Raw genomic sequence first — 21,684 nt, 5'->3', positions numbered from 1 at the left:
AACCTCTCTCTTTTATCACTTAGTAAGCATGTATCTCAAGAGAGGATCTTTAGCTCAACAGGCTAAATGGTAGCCCATCCACCAGAAGGTCATGGGTTTCATGCCAGGCCTTCACCTCACCAGGTCCTCTCTTTCCACCCCCAAACTCCAATAGGCCTGAACATAGTTATTCCACTAACCCTACCCTACATTAACTCTATACCTAACCCCGAAATTAACCCTCACCATTAAAACCTTACCATCACCTCAGCACCTAACCTTCACTCTTTCCCTAACCACAATCTTAAAATAAGTCTTACCCCCACTGCTAATTTTAAACCCTTCCCCAAGAAAACCCAAATGCAACATGGGGATGACTGCCTGGCATTGGTGGAATGTCAAGGAAAGGTCCTAGGAAGGACAGTGCATAACATGGCCTCCATGAAACCGAACCTTAACCCCTTAACCCTAGTCTTAAACACTGAGACCATGTCTGAGTCATGAACATGACTTGGAAGGCTGATCCATAAATGTGGGGCTTTGTAAGTGAAAGCTCTGCCCCTGATGTAGCCTTTACTATTTGAGGTGCCAAAAATAGCCTATATCTATTGATCTTCGTAAGCATGGCAGGTATTCACTCAGGTACTGTGGCTCGAGACCATTCAGTGATTTAAAGTGGTAGTATTTTATAATCAATACAAAATTGATTGGGAGCCAGTGCAGTGTGGATTAGACAGGAGTGATGTGGTTACATCTAGTTCTTGTAAGGACTTTTGCTGCTGCATTTTGAACTAACTGGAGCATGCTTATGCTCCTCTCGGAATATCCAGACAATAAGGCATTACAATAATCCAACCTAGAGGTAATAAAAGCATGAACTAGTCTTTCTGCATCATGTAGTTACAGTATTTATGTTTGCAATATTTCTGAGCTGAAAGAAGGCTACCCAAGTAATATCTCATTTGAAGCTCATGTAAAGACTGGAGCCAATCATCACACCAGTCTTTTACTGCTGCCCATGAAGAAACAGGGGAATCATCTAGAATTACTATTTAATGAGAGAACTTACTTCTAGCAACATATGGTCCTAGTACACATACTAGTACTAGCAATGTCTTGTCAGAATTAAGTAGAAGGAAGTTAATAAGCATCCAGCGTCTAATGTCCTTTACACATTCCTCAGTTTTATTAAGCTGGTGTTTCTCATCTGGTTTTGCTGAAAGATACAGCTGTCCCTCCCAGCATAACGGTGGAAAGTAATAATATGCTTATCAATAATATTACCTAGAGGTAGCCTATTTTGGGGAGTGGGCCAAATATAGAACCTTCTGGAACACCAAACTTTACTTTAGCTTGCATATGAAAGTCGCCATTTACATATACAAACTGACAATGATCAGTTAAATAAGACCTGAGCCAGCAGAGGACCATTCCTTTACCTCCAATGACATTTTCTTGTCTATCCAGCAGAATGGAATGATCAGTGGTGTCAAAAGCTGCACTAAGGTTAACCAGCACAAGCAAGTTGACACACCCCTGATCAGGAGCCAGTAGTTGGTCATTTACAACTTGAACCAGTGCTGTGGCTCTGCTATGATGAGATCTAAATCCTGATTGATACCTTTTATGGATGTTATTCCCATGTAGATATGAGCATAACTGTTATGCCACAGTTTTTTCTAGGATTTTGGAGATAAAAGGGAGGTGTGATATTGGTCTATAATGGGACAGCTGACAAGGGTTGAGGTTAGGTTCTTTAATCAAGAGTCTGACAACTGCTAAGTAACAGAATTTAGGTACATAGCCATTGCTAAAAGAATAACTGTTTTTCCAAAAGAGGCTTGATTGCTTCTGGTGTTATCTGTTTAAAGAATCATATAGGCAAGTACACAAGTTGAAGATTTTGATTGAATAAGTCAAAATAGTTCAGTATCTTTAAGGAGTGTAAAACACAAATAATTGCTCATAGTCATAATGTTGGATACTTATCAAATTGTCTAGTTTCAAATTAATAGTTTGATAGTTTTGCCTGATATTTTCAATTTTGCCATTGAAAAAACTTAATGAAGCCATCGCTACTACATAATGAAGGTTTGCATGTTTCTGTGGTGGTCTTATTCCTAGTTAATTTTGCTAAAGTATTCCATAAAAATTTAAGATTATTTTTGTTATCTTCTATTATGGTGGAGAGAAACATTGAACAAACAGCATTAGAAGCTTGTCTCTGGAGTTCCAGTGGCTCTCATTCCATGATAATTGGAATACTATCAATTTTGTTTGACACCAATTTCTAGTTTTACATGTATTTTGTACGTTTTAAGGTGCATGTGTGATTGTTATACCAAGGTGCTAGGTTTTTTTTCTCCTGAATTATTTTCTTTTAAGTGGAGCTACATTATCTAAAGTAAAGCAGAATGTTGACTCGAAGCATTCCGTTGTCTGATCAAGTTCTGTGAGGTCTAACAGGGATCTAATCATAGTTGATAACTGGGAAACTACTGATAAAACTTTATGCAGTAGTTGCTGTGAATGTACTTTTGATGTGATAGTGTGCAAGGTGCATATATTATTAAGACATTTCAAAAAAGATGAGGTAATGGTCTGAGGGAGCATCAAACTGTGGAAGTATGACTATTTTCTATATTTAATACAAATGCAAGTGCTAGATCGAGAGTGTGACCACTAGGAATCATACAAAAACCTGAACAAAAATAGGGTTAGGTCCTATGACATTCTGATTCACGCCTACTGAATCTACAATGGACACGGATGCTGTTCTCAGAGTCTTCCAGGTGATCAAAACAAATAATATCTCTAACAATTAATTTGTTGTCTAAAAATACAACCAGGTTTGAGAAATTCCACAAATTCAGAAAGAACTTCAGAATATAAACCACGGGTCTGTAAATAATTAGTTGAATCAACTGCATAGATTTTTTTTTTTTTAGCTACATACATTAGGATAAAGAACTTCAAGCATACTGAATTTTTGTTCAGGTTTTTGTACAATTCCTAGATTATTATAAACAACGTGGATGCATGTAGTTGGACGAGCTTCGTTTAAGTGCTCCGTACTCATTTGGTTTGATCGACATTTCCATTAAACATTAAAATTCTGATCAGTTATAATTCCATGAACAATTAGTCTCATGCTGCGGTACTACACTGATAATAGTGTTACAGATATTATTGTATGGTGGTAATTAATGACTACTTAAAAGCAAAAGAAAACATTAATAGTCTCATTTTAAACATCACTATAAGGTTACATATTTTAAAAGTCATAGAACACTGGTGTACAGCCAAAATGCTTCTGAAATATAGTCAAGCTTTACTAATTCAAGATTGCGGAGAAAAAAAATGAAATTTAAAATTGTTCACGGGCTCGTTTTCAAGATTGGCTCGATGAATAAATCTATGAGTGGGTTTGGATAGTACTTACTTTTTTTGGCAAAACAATGAATGATGCAATCATAAATCAACTGACATCACTCTGCTGAACAAACAGTCATATCAGCTCAAAAAAAAATTCATACAATGCTATGCACTCGAGATCAAGTCTTTGCTTGATAAGAGATGCTCCGTTTCATGAATACAAGAGACAAGCTGCTAAAAAAATAAACAAATAAAAAAAACCATTGCATACACACAGAACAAGGACTAAACCTATTCAGTACTTATAATTGTTTTTTGCAATTTGGTTCATAATACATTTTATTTATATAAACTTTTAGCTGATTTTCTAGTGTTACATAAAGAGAACAGGTGAAATATCATGTAAACCAACCATAAACACACGAGACCTAGTTTTACAATTTATACTTAAAACATTACGATCTACACAATGTACATAAGTATAAAATCTAAAATCTTAAATATCTTGGAAGCCACAGCCAATCAGCTGATTAACTGTCACTTCTAATTCAACACACCAAATTTCATAATAGACAATTTCATCGCTGATGCAGACAACTTTTGAAAAATTGCTGACCAGTGTAACATGAATAAAGTTCAAAGTACAGGTCATTTTCAGTCAAAACTGTAATAACCATATTTAATTTGACAACTTTAAATTATGCAATGTCTCCCAGTTAGTGCACCTGAAGGTCTTAAATGCAACTAAATAAGCAAACATCTTTCCACACCATGATCAGTTATACGGCTTCTGTCCTACGTGAATGCGCTGGTGTCGTTGGAGAGCACTCTGATGAGTAAAACTCTTCCCACACTGTGAGCAGTGATACGGCTTCTCTCCTGTGTGAATGCGCTGGTGTTTTTGGAGATTACTCTGCTGAGTAAAACTCTTCCCACACTGTGTGCAGTGATAGGGCTTCTCTCCTGTGTGAATGCACTGGTGTGTTTGGAGAGCACTCTGATGAGTAAAACTCTTCCCACACTGTGAGCAGTGATACGGCTTCTCTCCTGTGTGAATGCGCTGGTGTTTTTGGAGATTACTCTGCTGAGTAAAACTCTTTCCACACTGTGAGCAGTGATATGGCTTCTCTCCTGTGTGAATGCGCTGGTGTATTTGGAGAGCACTCTGTTCAGTAAAACTCTTCCCACACTGTGAGCAGTGATACGGCTTCTCTCCTGTGTGAATGCGCTGGTGTCGTTGGAGAGTACTCTGACGAGTAAAACTCTTTCCACACTGTGAGCAGTGATACAGCTTCTCTCCTGTGTGAATGCGCTGGTGTCGTTGGAGATTACTCTGCTGAGTAAAACTCTTCCCACACTGTGAGCAGTGATACGGCTTCTCTCCTGTGTGAATGCGCTGGTGTCGTTGGAGAGCACTCTGCTGAGTAAAACTCTTCCCACACTGTGAGCAGTGATACGGCTTCTCTCCTGTGTGAATGCACTGGTGTGTTTGGAGAGCACTCTGCTGAGTAAAACTTTTCCCACACTGTGAGCAGTGATACGGCTTTTCTCCTGTGTGAATGCGCTGGTGTATTTGGAGAGCACTCTGTTCAATAAAACTCTTCCCACAATGTGAGCAGTGATACGGCTTCTCTCCTGTGTGAATGCGCTGGTGTCGGAGAGTACTCTGACGAGCAAAACTCTTTCCAAACTGTGAGCAGTGATACGGCTTCTCTCCTGTGTGAATGCGCTGGTGTTTTTGGAGAGCACTCTGTTCAGTAAAACTCTTCCCACACTGTGAGCAGTGATAAGGCTTCTCTCCTGTGTGAATGCGCTGGTGTGTTTGGAGAGCACTCTGATGAGTAAAACTCTTCCCACACTGTGAGCAGTGATATGGCTTCTCTCCTGTGTGAATGCGCTGGTGTTTTTGGAGAGCACTCTGTTCAGTAAAACTCTTCCCACACTGTGAGCAGTGATAAGGCTTCTCTCCTGTGTGAATGCGCTGGTGTCGTTGGAGAGTACTCTGCTGAGTAAAACTCTTCCCACACTGTGAGCAGTGATACGGCTTCTCTCCTGTGTGAATGTGCTGGTGTGTTTGGAGAGCACTCTGATGAGTAAAACTCTTCCCACACTGTGAGCAGTGATATGGCTTCTCTCCTGTGTGAATGCGCTGGTGTGTTTGGAGAGCACTCTGATGAGTAAAACTCTTCCCACACTGTGAGCAGTGATATGGCTTCTCTCCTGTGTGAATGCGCTGGTGTGTTTGGAGAGCACTCTGCTGAGTAAAACTCTTCCCACACTGTGAGCAGTGATACGGCTTCTCTCCTGTGTGAATGCGCCGGTGTTTTTGGAGAGCACTCTGATGAGTAAAACTCTTCCCACACTGTGAGCAGTGATACGGCTTCTCTCCTGTGTGAATGCACTGGTGTGTTTGGAGAGCACTCTGATGAGTAAAACTCTTCCCACACTGTGAGCAGTGATACGGCTTCTCTCCTGTGTGAATGCGCTGGTGTTTTTGGAGATTACTCTGCTGAGTAAAACTCTTTCCACACTGTGAGCAGTGATATGGCTTCTCTCCTGTGTGAATGCGCTGGTGTTTTTGGAGAGTTCTCTGTTCAGTAAAACTCTTTCCACACTGTGAGCAGTGATACGGCTCCTCTCCTGTGTGAATGCGCTGGTGTCGTCGGAGAGTACTCTGATGAGTAAAACTCTTCCCACACTGTGAGCAGTGATACGGCTTCTCTCCTGTGTGAATGCGCTGGTGTTGTTGGAGAGCACTCTGTTCAGTAAAACTCTTTCCACACTGTGAGCAGTGATACGGCTTCTCTCCTGTGTGAATGCGCTGTTGTGTTTTGAGTGCATTCTGATAACTAAAACTCTTTTCACAATCTGAGCAGTGGTGAATTTCCTTCTGTATATCATTATGGGAAGTATCAGAATGGATATCAGTTGATGTCGGCTGACGACTGGAGCATTTGGAGGGGATCTGAAGCTCATATTTAATCTCTCCTGATTCTCGCAGTCTCGCATCCTCTTCATCGTGGCATCTCTGGATATGTTTGTCGAGGTAAATTTGAGATGCATCGGAACAAGGGCATGTGGAGCAGGAAAAGACTTGCAGCAGAGCGTTCTTTACTTCTGGAGAAACGAAAGGACAAAAATAACAAATTGAACATGAAATGCAACAAGATTATAAAATATAACACCACTAACCCAATGTAAGGAGTGTTTTTACTGAAACTTAATCAAGATTCTACATGAATTAAGACTGAGACAAAAACAAAAGGTTGCGGACTAAGATACAGCAGCCTCTAGCTTGGAATACTGGGAGATTCAATCAGGTCCTGGAACAGCAGCTATGCACAGCATTGGCCATAGCCCTGTGGGTCTGAGAGACCAAAGGGGAGTTGTTGGTTCCTGTTGGACATCATGTCAAGTCTAGGTAATGCAAAGCCTAGCCTTATTTACATCTCATCCAGGATTGAGAAGGAAACTCAGCCCTCACATTCAAGGTTCTGAAAGATCCAAAAATGGGCCTTATTTATCAAACTGGATATGAATAGATTTATTTGCAAATAGTTTCTAGTAGCACTGACACAAGCAAATCTATATATTTTCTATCTGGATTTTATATATGGATTAGGTTGTCAAGTTTAAAACGCTTATTAAAGGTGCCATTCCACCAAAAACATTTAATACTGGCTCTTTTTGAAATACCATAGTTCACTCCGAGTTGCATATGCATGCGAAAATGTAATTCTACTCCCATTCCCTGTATTAGCTTATGAAGGAAAATAGTTGGGAAAACGAGCAAATCTGAAAAATCCCTACGAACTTGCATAAGTTCGAAAATTCGTAGTCATGGCCTCGCCCACCTTGGCTTGCGAGCGCCCACGGGAAGAAAGTTTGGATTTAAGCGCAAGGAGAGATAGCAGAGCCCATCTCGTCAGTAGCTAACGAAGAGGACCTAACAGCAAGTTGAAAACATGGCTGAACAAGTTCGTGCCTGTGTTATTTGTGGCAGTAACACATCAACGTTGCATTTCTTGCCCAAGATAGAAGAGGTGAAGAATAAATGGTTGGAATTTATCTTTGGAACACCACCAGCGAAGTATAATGCAACGTTAGTACTGTGTTCTGATCATTTCAACCACAGTGACTTTTCAAACTTTGGTGCCTTCAGTAGTGGTTTTGCTTCGAGGTTGCATTTAATCCCTGGATCTGTGCCGTCGAGACGATCGACCACCAGCTCACAAGCTGTAAGTAAAACATGAACTTTTTGTTTGAAGGTTTTTGTTACAAAATAGCATGTTCATATTCTCCACGTTAGCGTGCACGACATGGTCACAAGCTAGGCAGGGGTGAGAGTTTTCCACTTTTCAGCGGATTTCTGCTTTTTCTGAGTAAAAAATGACCTTTTTATATTATGCCAAATCTGTTGAGAATTTTTTTTTTATTAATTTCGGGGGGTTGGGGTTTGTTCCTTCATGCTGTCCAAACTTCATTAACTCCAACGATGTTTACACATTATTTGTAAGTCGCCATCTTTAGCCTCGTTTAAATCTCGTTGAATGTGATGTAAAATTCGTGTTATCTACATTGTTATTCGTCAAAACATCGATGTCGAGACCATAATAGCCAATCAAAACAGTTTTTACAAAGACACCCACATCCGCTTGTTCTGACCCACTGGAGGTAGCGTCACAGTGCTGTTAGCCAATCAGAGGTAACACGTTTACGTCATGAATATTAATGAGTAAGAGCTGAAATCCTGTCGTTCTCCCGCCACCCACTCCTCCAGCAAACTAGAACAGCCTGAAACAGGAGAACCACAGCATTTTTTTTTTTCACCAAAACCGGCTCACAGGGCATTCATTCATACTAGAGACCACCGAAAAATTAATGAAAAAACGATGCAATGAGACCTTTAATTTCAATTACACACAAATTTCATGAAATTAAGTTTTGTAGGATTTTGTGAAAACCAGTTGATTCATATTAAAGTAATTGATGAAAGCAAGCCAACATCCATAAATTAAGACATAACAGTCATTTAAATTAATGTAGGTGTATTTAAAAAAAAAAAAGGGACACTGCATCGGTTCAGATGGCATTCAAGTAGTTCTGCAGTAGTATAGGAATTTCCTTCCTGCAGTATTTGAAGAATGCCATGGTGTGATTTGTAGTAATAAAGCAGTCAAATCTCCATGTGTTTAATTGTTCATCAATTCAATCAGACCCTATTTGTTCCTTAACATGTTGAAGTTCTTCAGCTGCAAGAGTTTAAAGTGCATATTCTGGACCAATTTCTTTTTTTTTTTATATGAAAGTATGTCCCTTTACACACTCATCCAGAAGGGTAATTTTGCACAAGGCCATCTGTCGACAGCAGAAAATAAAATAAAATAAAATGCGTCTGGAAAAATCCCAAGGGAGTCTGGAGCCAGATTTGTGACGTCACCTGCGGAAGCGCCAGCAGGCTGTGCAAGCTTTGCATGGTTTCAGTGCACAGCCTGTGTAGACCAAGCGCTCCCATTTCTCCCTCATTGTCCGGTCTTCTGGAAAACGATGAGTACTAATCCCATCATGACTGGTGTTGCTACACCCTCCTACGATACATCTGTTAACCATTCTAATAATTATGTGATAACGTTGAAGAAATTTGCATAAAACCACCAGGTCGTTTTCTCATAAACAAACCAGCGCTGACATAGGATTCAGAGGGAGGCGTCCCGCATGCGACGTCACGAAAATCAATGTTTGGCGGGAAATCCAAATGCCAAGTTTTTTCAGAGGTGGACCAATTCGCCTCAAATGGCTTGATTTCAACTGAATTTTTCTGGTATTGTGCAAGGTAAAAAAAAAAAAATTACATTGATCTTGCTCCTGAATTTACCCGTGATATGCACTTTAAGGAGCTAAAATTTAACAGAATTAAAAAGATAAGTTCTCCATGGTATGACTTGTGGAATTATTGAATTCCATAAAAATACTAAAATTGTTATTGCTTGTTAAGTTGCTTGATAATCATCACATATGCTCCTGAAATAAAGCAAATGTGTTGCAATTGATTTGTATAATGGTTGATGGGTTTGACTGACATCTGCATGATCCAATTCACAACTTTGCTTGGTTCAGACACACTGCATGTGTGTGTTCAACTAACTTCTTTCCAGCCAGCTGGTTATATTGCAATAAAGGTATTATAATGCCGCCGCCCCCCCGTGTTTCTGTAATATGGGGAGGTCTGACATTATCCTATATTATGTGTTTGCTGTGACAGGGCATTCCCCCCCCGATTTCTCCCCAGTTTTCTCCCTAATTTAGCCATGGCCAATTCCCACCCATCAGACTCCTCTCCTGTATCACACCAGTTGAGCACGTTTTACTCATACAATGTCAGGGGGCTGCAAAGCACACTCGGACGAAAGCCCAATCCACTTACTTCCTATTAAATGTGCTCTCTCACACCCATGACTGGCCAGTGTAACTGACAGGGCAGAGAAGAGAGAGCATGCCATCTCTCCCTCCCAGAGAGCCCAGACAATTTTGCTCTCTTGAGCTCCCAACCACAGATGATTGTGGCATCATCAGGATTTGAAAGTGGCAATATCTGGATGATGGGGAGGATGACAAGGACAACACCTTTCTGCTGTGCCACTCGGGATCCACAGGGCATGCATTTTACGCTACTTCTGGTTAAACTGGGCATGATGAATAAAACTACAACAATATCTTGTGGTTTACTATATACAGTGGTGCTTGAAAGTTTGTGAACCCTTTAGAATTTTCTATATTTCTGCATGAATATGACCTAAAACCAGGGCTTTGAACCAGAATTTTTTTCCTATTGGTTCGTTCCAAACAGAAACAGAATTTTAACGTTTCCGGTTTTGGGTTCCACCATTAAATAGACGTTCCCGAACCGGTTAGAACAAAAAAATTTCGTTCCTGGAATGGTTAATTACGTTCCCGGTCAGCTGTTTAACAAATGGCTATAAAATTATGTCTCTGTCTCATCCAGCTTAAGCCAAATGTAGGCTAATTCTATTACAACCTTCATTAAATAAGACAAGAAATAATTCAAAACAATTATTATTTCAAATGTTGGCGATTTGGATTCTCAGTATGTCTTCCCATCTACACAAACAGAAAAAGTGCCAAAAATGAAAGATAATTCGTTTAGTGTGTTACCAAAGTCTAGTCAGGCCCTATGCATTGATAGGCTAACAGAGGTTAACGTCATTTAATGTTCGCGAGCCTCTCATTAACGTGGACAAATATATTGATATCGTGTTTGAAATTGACGTTTTTGAATAACGATAGACTGCAATATTTACCTCTTATTTAAGATGTGGAGACGTGATAGTAGTCCACCTTCCCGCTCTCTCCATTCAGTCAGCAAACGTCACACAGGAAGTGAACCCCAGCGGGTCATAGAAACTTGCGCAGGAGAAGAATGACTTTATTTGTAGGCTACGGAAACTTTGAGGAACGAAATAAAAACCGGTATTAACCGGTTACCATTATTTTTAATAAGCGTTTCTGTTCCGGAACATAAAAAATAATCAAGTTTCTGGTTTCGTTTCTGTTCCATGTGAAATAGAAAAAGTTCCCGGTTTTCGTTCCTTGAACCGGTTCAAAGCCCTGCCTAAAACATCATCAGATTTTCACACAAGTCCTAAAAGTCGATAAAGAGAACCCAGTTAAACAAATGAGACAAAAATACTATACTTGCTCATTTATTTATTGAGGAAAATGATCCAATATTACATATCTGAGTGGCAAAAGTATGTGAACCTCTACGATTAGCAGTTAATTTGAAGGTGAAATTAGAGTCAGGTGTTCTCAATCAATGGGATGACAATCAGGTGTGAGTGGGCACCCTGTTTTATTAAAAAAAAAAAAAGGGATCTATTAAAGTCTGAGCTTCAAAACACACGTTTGTGGAAGTGTATCATGACATGAACAAAGGAGATTTCTGAGGACCTCAGAAAAAGCATTGTTGATGCTCATCAGGCTGGAAAAGGTTACAAAACCATCTCTAAAGAGTTTGGACTCCACCAATCCACAGTCAGACAGATTGTGTACAAGTAGAGGAAATTCAAGATCGTTGTTACCTTCCCCAGGAGCGGTCGACCAACAAAGATCACTCCAAGAGCAAGGCGTGTAATAGTCGGCGAGGTCACAAAGGACCCCAGAGTAACTTCTAAGCAACTGAAGCCTCTCTCACATCGGCTAATGTTACTGTTCATGAGTCCACCATCAGGAGAACACTGAACAATGGTGTGCATGGTAGGGCTGCAAGGAGAAAGCCACTGCTCTCCAAAAAGAATATTGCTGCTCGTCTGCAGTTTGCTAAAGATCATGTGGACAAGCCAGAAAGCTATTGGAAAAATGTTTTGTGGATGGATGAGACCAAAATAGAACTTTTTGGTTTAAATGAGAAATGTTATGTTTGGAGAAAGGAAAACACTGCATTCCAGCATAAGAACCTTATCCTATCTGTGAAACATGGTGGTGGTACTATCATGGTTTGGGCCTGTTTTGCTGCATCTGGGCCAGGACAGCTTGCCATCATTGATGGAACAATGAATTCTGAATTATACCAGTGAATTCTAAAGGAAAATGTCAGGACATCAGTCCATGAACTGAATCTCAAGAGAAGGTGGGTCATGTAGCAAGACAACGACCCTAAGCACACAAGTCGTTCTACCAAAGAATGGGTAAAGAAGAATAAAGTTAATGTTTTGGAATGGCCAAGTCAAAGTCCTGACCTTAATCCAATCAATGTTGTGGAAGGACCTGAAACGAGCAGTTCATGTGAGGAAACCCACCAACATTCCAGAGTTGAAGCTGTTCTGTACGGAGGAATGGGCTAAAATTCCTCCAAGCCGGTGTGCAGGACTGATCAACAGTTACCGCAAACGTTTAGTTGCAGTTATTGCTGCACAAGGGGGTCACACCAGATACTGAAAGCAAAGGTTCACATATTTTTGCCACTCACATATGTAATATTGGATCATTTTTCTCAATAAATAAATGACCAAGTATAATATTTTTGTCTCATTTGTTTAACTGGGTTCTCTTTTACTACTTTTAGGACTTGTGTGAAAATCTGATGATGTTTTGGGTCATATTTACGCAGAAATATAGAAAATTCTAAAGGGTTCACAAACTTTCAAGCACCACTGTAGTCAGTTTCGCAATAGCAAGATATGCAGTGGGCGGACTTCACGTGTCTCAAAGGAAGCTGATAGACTTCACCCTCTCTGGTTGGTCATGGTCATATGATCAAGAAGACCTACCTGGTTAGTGGAACAGGCCAAAATGAGTTCTCTGGGAAATGTTCTAGTTATTGCAGACTGCACTGTACAACAGCTTTCATCCCAGAAACGCGTCACAAAATGATGCAGAAAATAACCTCTATAACCTCTTAGACAAAAGTAACACCTTGCTGTCTGGTTGTTCCTGTAGGTGCAGGACTGAGTTCTTTGGTGTACTCCTCTTCATACCACACCAAGAGCTCCTGTCCTGGGTTAATGGATCGACAGCAACGATACAGAATTCCCCCTTGATACTCAAATGCCACAAGATTCTGTTCTTCTTCATTACGGGCACAATTCACATACCTAAAAGAGTGAGGCAACGTTTCAGAAAAAGGTAAAAATCAGATCAGAGTTACAGACTCGGAGAAAGCATGGCGGAGATATCAATGACATGAAGATAAAGTTCTTCCAACAAATGAGGAGCTGTAAAATCAAATCACTAAAACGACCCAACAGCTGGTGTACTGCTCACCTCATCCAATTCACATGCGTCTCTCTTTTGGCATCGATGTATTCTTCACACTGCATGCTCCTGTATACCTGTAGAAAAATACCACATTTACTTTTTTTTTTACACGAAATCAATATATGGCTTTAAATGGGGTTTACAGAAACAAGAACAATGGCTCATGCCAATATTATTAAGCCTCATGAAGGCTGAATTAAAGGTTTTTGACTGTATCGTAAGATTCACAAAACAGCTGACAAGCTCCGAGATGAATTTAGTAACTATAGGAAAATGCAGGCAAGGCTTTATCAGAATTTAGGCAAAGGAAAGGTTTCTCATAAAAGGCTTTACTTCTGACATGGCAAAGCTGTGCTGTGAATCAGACCTCTCTGATAAATATCTGTCCCTTGTGTTTTGGTCTCTAAACAGACAGCTACAAAAATACACAACTTTAAAATTCAGTTCTGTCCCGAAATGGGTTTCATATAAAATATTTTTAATCTGTACAAGTAATATTTATTTGGGCGCCAACGCTGTTTTAGTTCAGTGTAGCAGTGTTCATCTTTAATTTAAATGATTTTAAGTTTACTTTTAGTCTTGTGTCCTGAAAATAGTAGTTACATTTTAGTCTTTTTTTTTTTGGTCAAGATTACATCAATGGAACTCAATTTTAATTTTAGTCTAATTCTATCAATGTTTTAATCATAATTTCCTCAGATAGTTGCATGGTACTTGTAAAATATGCCCTGCAGTTTTAAGAGGGCCTGTTGCAGCAGGGGTTTAGCCGGATTCCCCCCCACCATATGGCTGGTTTTGTCACTATGCAGAAGTTACAGTACTCAGCGTAAATGAGTAAACCCCCTTCAGGGCTTGAAATTCGCGGTGGTCTGGTCACCTGAGGCAACTTAATTAGTCATTTGGCAGGTCATTCCTGTCACTAGCCAGCCCCGCTGGCTAGTTGAAAATAATAAATGGGTCATTCCATGTCAATTCACACACCCTCCCCAGTGACACCTCTTCAATTTGCCTTATTTTAATTTTCTTAGTGCCTTATGATGTCAAATGAAAGAATCCAAAATTTTAGCTTCCTAGCTGGAACGGTTTTTGAATTTTGGCCCTTCAAAGTTTGGGTGCCACGCCCACTTTTGGGGTCCGGTAATTGTACACTTAATTTGCAAGCATTTTTGGAGGCCCATATCTTTTGTTCTAAGGGGAATATAGACCTGTAAATTGCTATATCTATGTATTCTGGCCCTGTCTATCTGATTCTGCACCTAAAAATAGCACAAGTTTACTAACTTTAGAGTTATTAACCCCTTAAAAGTGGATTTTTTTAATGACAATTTTTTTTTGACATTTCAGGGGTCCATATCTTGGAAAGTTTTTGTGTTGATAGGGTTTAAACTGATTCATCATCATATTTGGGAACTCTACTGTGTACTTAGAGAGTTTCAGGGCACTCAGAGGTTTGGTGGGGGTACAGGAGGGCCCCAAATATGGCTTCGGGACAAAATTACCGTTTGATACGTCCTACTTCAGGCCATTAGTTGGCCATGTGGGCACATGATGACTGGAATGAGCCTTTAACCCTATCAACAGACACCTTTTATCAAACTTTTAAGCCAATAAAAACTTTGATTATCCAACTCCTTCAATATAAAATAAGCATTTGTATATGGTACTATTTTTGCATATTTTCTGAAAAATCCTAAGTCCGGAAAGTAGGTCAACTGTTGTTTTGACTGCCTGTTCATGTTTAAGGTAGTAAAAGCACACCCATGTAGTGATTTTAATCTATGGGAAGATTATTTACACCCAATACCCCATTAGTTATATTGACAATAACAAGGGATAAACCCTTTCCCGGCTGTTTCACGATGCCGTTTTTTTTTTTTACATTTGACACCTTTCCCTGTATCCAACCAAACTCTGACCACTATACACTTAATAGTTAAATGCATCTTTCAAACAGGAAAGGGAAAGATGCAAACAAGGGGATGATCCCAAGAAAAACATCCTGGTTGCTTTACTACATTTGTTCTGACATCCGATCTGGAAGTTAAACCTAGACTCATCAGGTTTTTTTTTTTTCAAGAAAAGGGGAAGGGGCCCCTAGCCACTCATGTGGGGAACATTCGCATATCAATTAGTATTTCCCCTTTTTACTAATTGATATGCTAATTTTCCCCACATGAGTGGCTAGGGGCCCCTTCCCCTTTTCTTGAAAAAAAAAAAACCTGATGAGTCTAGGTTTAACTTCCAGATCGGATGTCAGAACAAATGTAGTAAAGCAACCAGGATGTTTTTCTTGGGATCATCCCCTTGTTTGCATCTTTCCCTTTCCTGTTTGAAAGATGCATTTAACTATTAAGTGTATAGTGGTCAGAGTTTGGTTGGATACAGGGAAAGGTGTCAAATGTAAAAAAAAAAAAAAAACGGCATCGGGAAACAGCCGGGAAAGGGTTTATCCCTTGTAATTGTCAATATAACTAATGGGGTATTGGGTATAAATAATCTTCCCATAGATTAAAATCACTATATGGGTGTGCTTTTACTACCTTAAACATGGACAGGCAGTCAAAACAACAGTTGACCTACTTTCCGGACTTAGGATTTTTCAGAAAATATGCAAAAATAGTACCATATACAAATGCTTATTTTATATTGAAGGAGTTGGATAATCCAAGTTTTTATTGGCTTAAAAGTTTGATAAAAGGTGTCTGTTGATAGGGTTAAAGGCTCATTCCAGTCATCATGTGCCCACATGGCCAACTAATGGCCTGAAGTAGGACGTATCAAACGGTAATTTTGTCCCGAAGCCATATTTGGGGCCCTCCTGTACCCCCACCAAAGCTCTGAGTGCCCTGAAACTCTCTAAGTACACAGTAGAGTTCCCAAATATGATGATAAATCAGTTTAAACCCTATCAACACAAAAACTTTCCAAGATATGGACCCCTGAAATGTAAAAAAAAAATTGTCATTAAAAAAATCCACTTTTAAGGGGTTAATCTCTCTAAAGTTAGTAAACTTGTGCTATTTTTAGGTGCAGAATCAGATAGACAGGGCCAGAATACATAGATATAGCAATTTACAGGTCTATATTCCCCTTAGAACAAAAGATATGGGCCTCCAAAAATGCTTGCAAATTAAGTGTACAATTCCCGGACCCCAAAAGTGGGCGTGGCACCCAAACTTTGAAGGGCCATAACTCAAAAAACGTTCGAGCTAGGAAGCTAAAATTTTGGATTCTTTCATTTGACATCATAAGGCACTAAGAAAATTAAAATAAGGCAAATTGAAGAGGTGTCACTGGGGAGGTTTTGGGCATGTGTGAATTGACATGGAATGACCCAAATATATATGAAGCGAAGATTCAGACACACCGTCAACTAAAGCCACCACATATTAAGCGTGTGCTGTGTCTGTGTTAATCGATGTGTTTATCGGCAGAACGGAAACTACCGAAGAATTCCGAATCATATCGTGTACGAGTCAGGCTGTCAGTTTTTTCACTACTGCGCATGCATACAACGCATCTCGCTGAATATCGCGGTAAATCACGTGTAGTATTGGACCAGGTAGGTGGAGCACAGAAGCACCGCAGGCCAGAACTAAGTTCTCAATGAACTATTTATTGCTAGCTTTTCAGCCTTTTATCACTTCCCAGCCGTGTGCGCGCGCGCGCACGTGTTCTGGTTGGGGAGAGCTCCCTTTCTCTGCTCTCCTCTCCTTTTAAAGGGCGTGGTCACTGGGGAAGATGCACAAACAGGTTAATGCCCATCAGGTGCAATGATTCCACCACTTACCTTCCCTGACTCCGCCCTCCATTCACAGACCGCCGCTTGGCCACGCCCCCGCTGTCACGTCACGTTATCAAATTCAATAGATGTAGCCACATTATCGCCCATTTAAACACGTTTTTGCTATTGTTTACATCTACATCTGCCAAAGCTACGTTGCGATGTGGAATTTTCTGAAAGGTGTACAGAAACCGCCAGAGATGGGGACAAAGCGACCTCGGTCTGAAGAGGAGAAAAAGGCCGCCGATAAAGCGTACGAGAAGGAGAAATGACAAAGGACTTATAAGCAAACTTGGGAGCAGGGTAGGCCTTGGCTGCGATACGATTTTTATGGAATAATTAATTTTTTTCAAGTTGATTCCTTGTCAATATGAAGCTCCTAATGCTTTCTCTCTCAAATGGTTAAATACATAAAGCATGTTGGACATATTTTGGGTGCTATAGTCATGATAGTAAGTATATTTGTTTTCAATACTCATGCACCAAGTTGCCAAGTTTTCCAATACATTATTATTTGTTGATATATTATGGTGCTCTGTGCTGTTCTCATTTATGTATTTAACAACAGTATCAAAATACTCGGGTATTGAAATAAATGCACATTAGTCATGAACAATGGTAACTACTCTCATTTGCATTATTTTTGACAGAAGTAAAATTCATACATGAACAAATTTTGGCGAGTTGATTTTCTGTTTGGCTAGTTACTTTGGAAGGTAACTAGTCCGGCTGGCTGCTGTGATGACTGGGGGGAGGTATGTTGAGGGAAGAAAGAGAGATGGCTGCAGTGAGGGAGAGGGTGGGGGGATGTGGGCTGGTTGAATCGACTGAAAAAGTCATTCAACTCATTCGCCCTCTCCACTATCCCCTCAACGACTCTGGTCTTTGTATTGTGGCCTGTGATGGTTTCCAGACCTTCCTCATGCTGTTCTCCTTCAGCTTCTGCTCCACCTTCCTCCTGCAGCTGTCCTTAGCTTCCCTCACGCAGCGTCTTACCTCCTGCTGTGCTGCTTTCATCGCCTCCCTATCCCTGCTCCTGAAGGCGGCCATCTTCCTGTTAAGGACAGCTTTGACTTCCTGTGTTACCCATGACTTGTTATTAGGGTAACACCGTACAGTCTTAGCGGGGGAGATCACATCTGCACAGAAGTTAAAGTAATCCGTCAAAGTGTGACAGCCCCTCTGTGTCCTCACAGTGTGGGCTAAGCAGCACATCCCAGTCCATGATGTCATAACAGTTCTGATGCCTGAGGGCATCTTCCATTTCAGGGGACCACCTCCTGATGGAGCTAGTTGTAGCAGGCTGCCTTTGAACCAGGGGGGTGTACTTCAGCTGTAGAAGAACCAGGTTGTGGTCAGACTCCCCCAGTGGGAGGAGGGGTGTGGCTCTGTATGCATCCCTCACATTAGCATACAGCAAGTAAATTGTCCTGTTGATCCTTGGTGGACAATCCACAGCCTGGTAAAAAGCAGCCAAAGTAGAGTCCAAAGTAGCATGATTAAAGTCCCTAGAAATGATCATAAATGCCTCAGGGTACTGTGTCTGCAGCCTTGCTGTGAGAGAGTGAATCCTCTCACATGCAGTGGCTGCGTCTGCCCTCCGAGGGATGTAAACACAGATGGTGATCACGTGGGTGAACTCCCTTGGCAGATAACATGGCCGCAGGCTAATGGCTAGCAGCTCCAAGTCCGGGCAACATAAAACTGTCTTTACGGAGATGCTGATGATGATGCCCTTTATTGTCACTAGTCACATGTACCAGCGAAATTAGCCGTCAACCTGTCCGTACATATACAACATACAATTGACATCGGGTAGACAGGACAGGAAGACAGGGATGAAGATAAAAAGGAAACACAGCATGAGGAGAGATAAGGAAAAAAAAGAACCCCCCCACACTATGCTCCTGTCAGGAGTACAGTGTGGGAACATTTAAAAAAACCTTTGCACATAAGCACACAACAACACAAGTACACTTTAAACACGGGACTTGAGGGGGGAGGGGAGGAGGTAATCCAGCGCAAGCAAGCAGCCGTCGGCTCCTGCAGCCGTCCGCTCCTGCAGCCATGAAGGCGCTGGTCACGCACCCGCTTGTCACACTGGGGGTAAAAATGGCGACCGCGGAAAGTTAGAGAAGGAATGCGAGAGTGTCTCCCGGAAGTGACCTTCAGGAGGAAATGTTGCCTCAGCAACGGCCTGAACTGAGGCCGGTGCTGTCTCAGGGAGCCGAATGTCGATAAGATATAAATTGTTTGGTCTTTCCAGATGCAGTCTTTGCACGTCCACACCACTCGTCCATATCTGTCCATTCCATCCATTCTATTCAAATTGATTTCCGAAAAACGTATTCCTTGCAAAGCTGAGAGCTGCTCCGAGACAACCATTTTGTGGTTAAAGTTCTGAATGTCCACAGTCCGAGTGCCAACAGCTTTGCCCACCACTCCAATCATATCGGGCAGCTTTGTGGGGCTTTGAACAGCTGTCACCATTGTCTGATTTCCTTGATATAACAGGGCAATGCCTAATCCAATCAGCAAAAGTCCTGTAATCATGGTTCCGAATAGGTAGATATCTTCAATGTCCTCCACAGAAAGAATTGCCAGGCACACGACCCGCCACCGCTCCCACGCGTCCATCGTGTAACCAGCCGCAAACGTTCCGGCAGGACAGACGGGTTCCCCCGAACCCAGGCTTCTCGTCGAGAAAACCGTGTCAATTTCGTTAGGAGACCAGTTTATCAATTCCATGCTTTTTTTAGTTTAGAAAGTAATGCAGGGAGAGTCTCTTCAAAAAGTACAGCAGACGAGACAAGACACAGAAGCACAAGCAGGGAAAAAAAGGAGGGAGAGAGCAGAAAATGCGACCACCTTCCGTGGAAGCACGGAGAGATATGTCCCAGGTTACACCAGCGGTTGTTAACATAAATGATGAGTCCCCCACCTTTGCTTTTCCCGCATGTGTTAGTGTCTCTGTCGGCTCTCACAGCAGTGAATCCCCGCAGGTCCACGTTAACATCCGGTACAAGGTGTGTTAGCCACGTCGCTGTAAAGATAAATAAGCTGCTCTCCCAGCAAATCCGCTGGTTGTTCAGAGCGGAAAGCTCGTCGACTTTATTCGGCAGCGAGTTCACATTCCCCATGATAATGGAGGAAATGGATGGTTTGTAGCGCCGCCGGTTGCCCGCTAGCCTAGCCTTTAGCTTAGCTCCAGCCTTGCAGCCCCTGGGTTTCCTCCTCAGCTCGGCCGGGATGGAGTGTCGTATCCTGGCTCGTCCCATTGTTGTAAGGGCCAGCAGCTCCTCTCTCGAATAAGTGAGAAAACTGGCTCCTGGTTGCGTGTTAAAGTTAAAAATATCCATGTTATATAAGTAAAACACACTGTCTTCATAAGACGAGCAGAAAAGTAAAAAAAAAAAAAAAGGTGGGGGGGGGGGGGGGGAAGAGGTTTAAAGAGCTAAAAAATACAGAGCTATTGGAGAGGCAGCCGTCTCACACAGCACCCATAGATCCACATTTGATAATCTGGGTGGTGGTGACAACCCTCTGGAGCACTTTTCTCTCTGCTCCTGTGCAGCTGACAAACCACACACTGATGCAGTATGTAAGTATGCTCTCTATGGAGCAACAGTAGAAGGACACAAGCAGTTTTTGAGGGTCATTCATCCTGAGGATGATCAGGAAGTTATCACTTGTGTGGCATTAGAGCTACAGGTCAGCTCCTCCTCTACATGCACCCCAAGGAACCAGAAGTCCAGGATCCTCTCCACACATTGCGCACTGATGAGAATAGGCTGAAAGTCTGTTTTCTTCTTCCTGAAGTCTATGATCAGCGCCTTGGTTTTGGTGGTTGAGGCCCAGGTTTGTTGTCTCAGCACCACCCAGACAGCTGCTCCACCTTGTGCTGATAAGCAGACTCCTTCCCCTCAGGGATGAGCCACACTATGGTAGTATGAGCCACAAATATGATGCCATTACAGGAGTGAGCAGGGTGCAGTTCTAAGTGTAGAACTACTACTTTTTTAATCTTAGAAAAAGCCATGGCACAGCAGTTATGCTCATATTTACAAAGGAATAACATCCATTAAATGTATCAGTCAGGACTTAGACCATATCATAGCAAAGAGACAGCTCTGGTTAAAGTAGTAAAACAACCTACTGTTGGCATCTGATCAGGGCTGTGTCTCGCTGCTTGACCTTAGTTCAGCATTTGATACCATTGATCATTCCATTCTTCTGGATAGACTAGAAAATGTTGTGGGAGTTAAGGGAACGGCCGGCTCCTGGCACAGCTCTTATTTAACTGATCGCTATCAGTATGTTGATATAAATGGTGATATTTCTAGACATACTGAGGTAAAGTTTGGTGTTCCACAAGTCTTATATATATATATATATATATATATATATATATATATATATATATATATATATATACACATACACACACATACACACACATATATATTCTAAAAAACAAAAACAAAAAACATTTTATATATTATATAAAAATAAAAACCTCTGGGTGATATTATTCATAAACATTAGTTTCCACTGTTATGCTGATGAAACACAGTTGTATGTTTCTACAAAACCTGATGAGAGACACCAGCTTAATAGAATTGAGAAATGTGTAAAGGACATTAGACACTGGATGCTTATTAACTTCCTTCTGCTTCACTCTGACAAGACTGACGTACTTGTACTAGGACCACATGCAGCTAGAAGTAAGTTTTCTGATTACACAGTAACCCTGGATGGCCTTTCTGTTTCTT

At 41.2% G+C, this 21,684-nt stretch overlaps 1 protein-coding gene across 1 annotated transcript in view; it reads right to left on the bottom strand.

The window, feature by feature from the left end:
• Positions 1–3,726: 3,726 nt before the first annotated feature.
• LOC132874173 (zinc finger protein 271-like) overlaps positions 3,727–21,684 on the bottom strand; it is an 86,344-nt gene continuing 68,386 nt past the window's right edge. Inside the window, exons 4-6 of the mRNA XM_060910150.1 lie at positions 13,135–13,202; positions 12,787–12,965; positions 3,727–6,471 (exon numbers count right to left, since the gene is read on the bottom strand). Coding sequence (XP_060766133.1) covers positions 4,130–6,471; positions 12,787–12,965; positions 13,135–13,202 — 2,589 coding nt within the window. The 3' untranslated portion in view covers positions 3,727–4,129. The remainder of the gene's footprint in view (positions 6,472–12,786; positions 12,966–13,134; positions 13,203–21,684) is intronic.

This window comes from Neoarius graeffei, chromosome 26, assembly GCF_027579695.1.
Source record: "Neoarius graeffei isolate fNeoGra1 chromosome 26, fNeoGra1.pri, whole genome shotgun sequence".
In the NCBI taxonomy this organism is placed as follows: Eukaryota; Metazoa; Chordata; class Actinopteri; order Siluriformes; family Ariidae; genus Neoarius; species Neoarius graeffei.
Note: the sequence above shows the minus strand (reverse complement) of the source record. Positions and strands in the feature narration are given on the sequence as shown.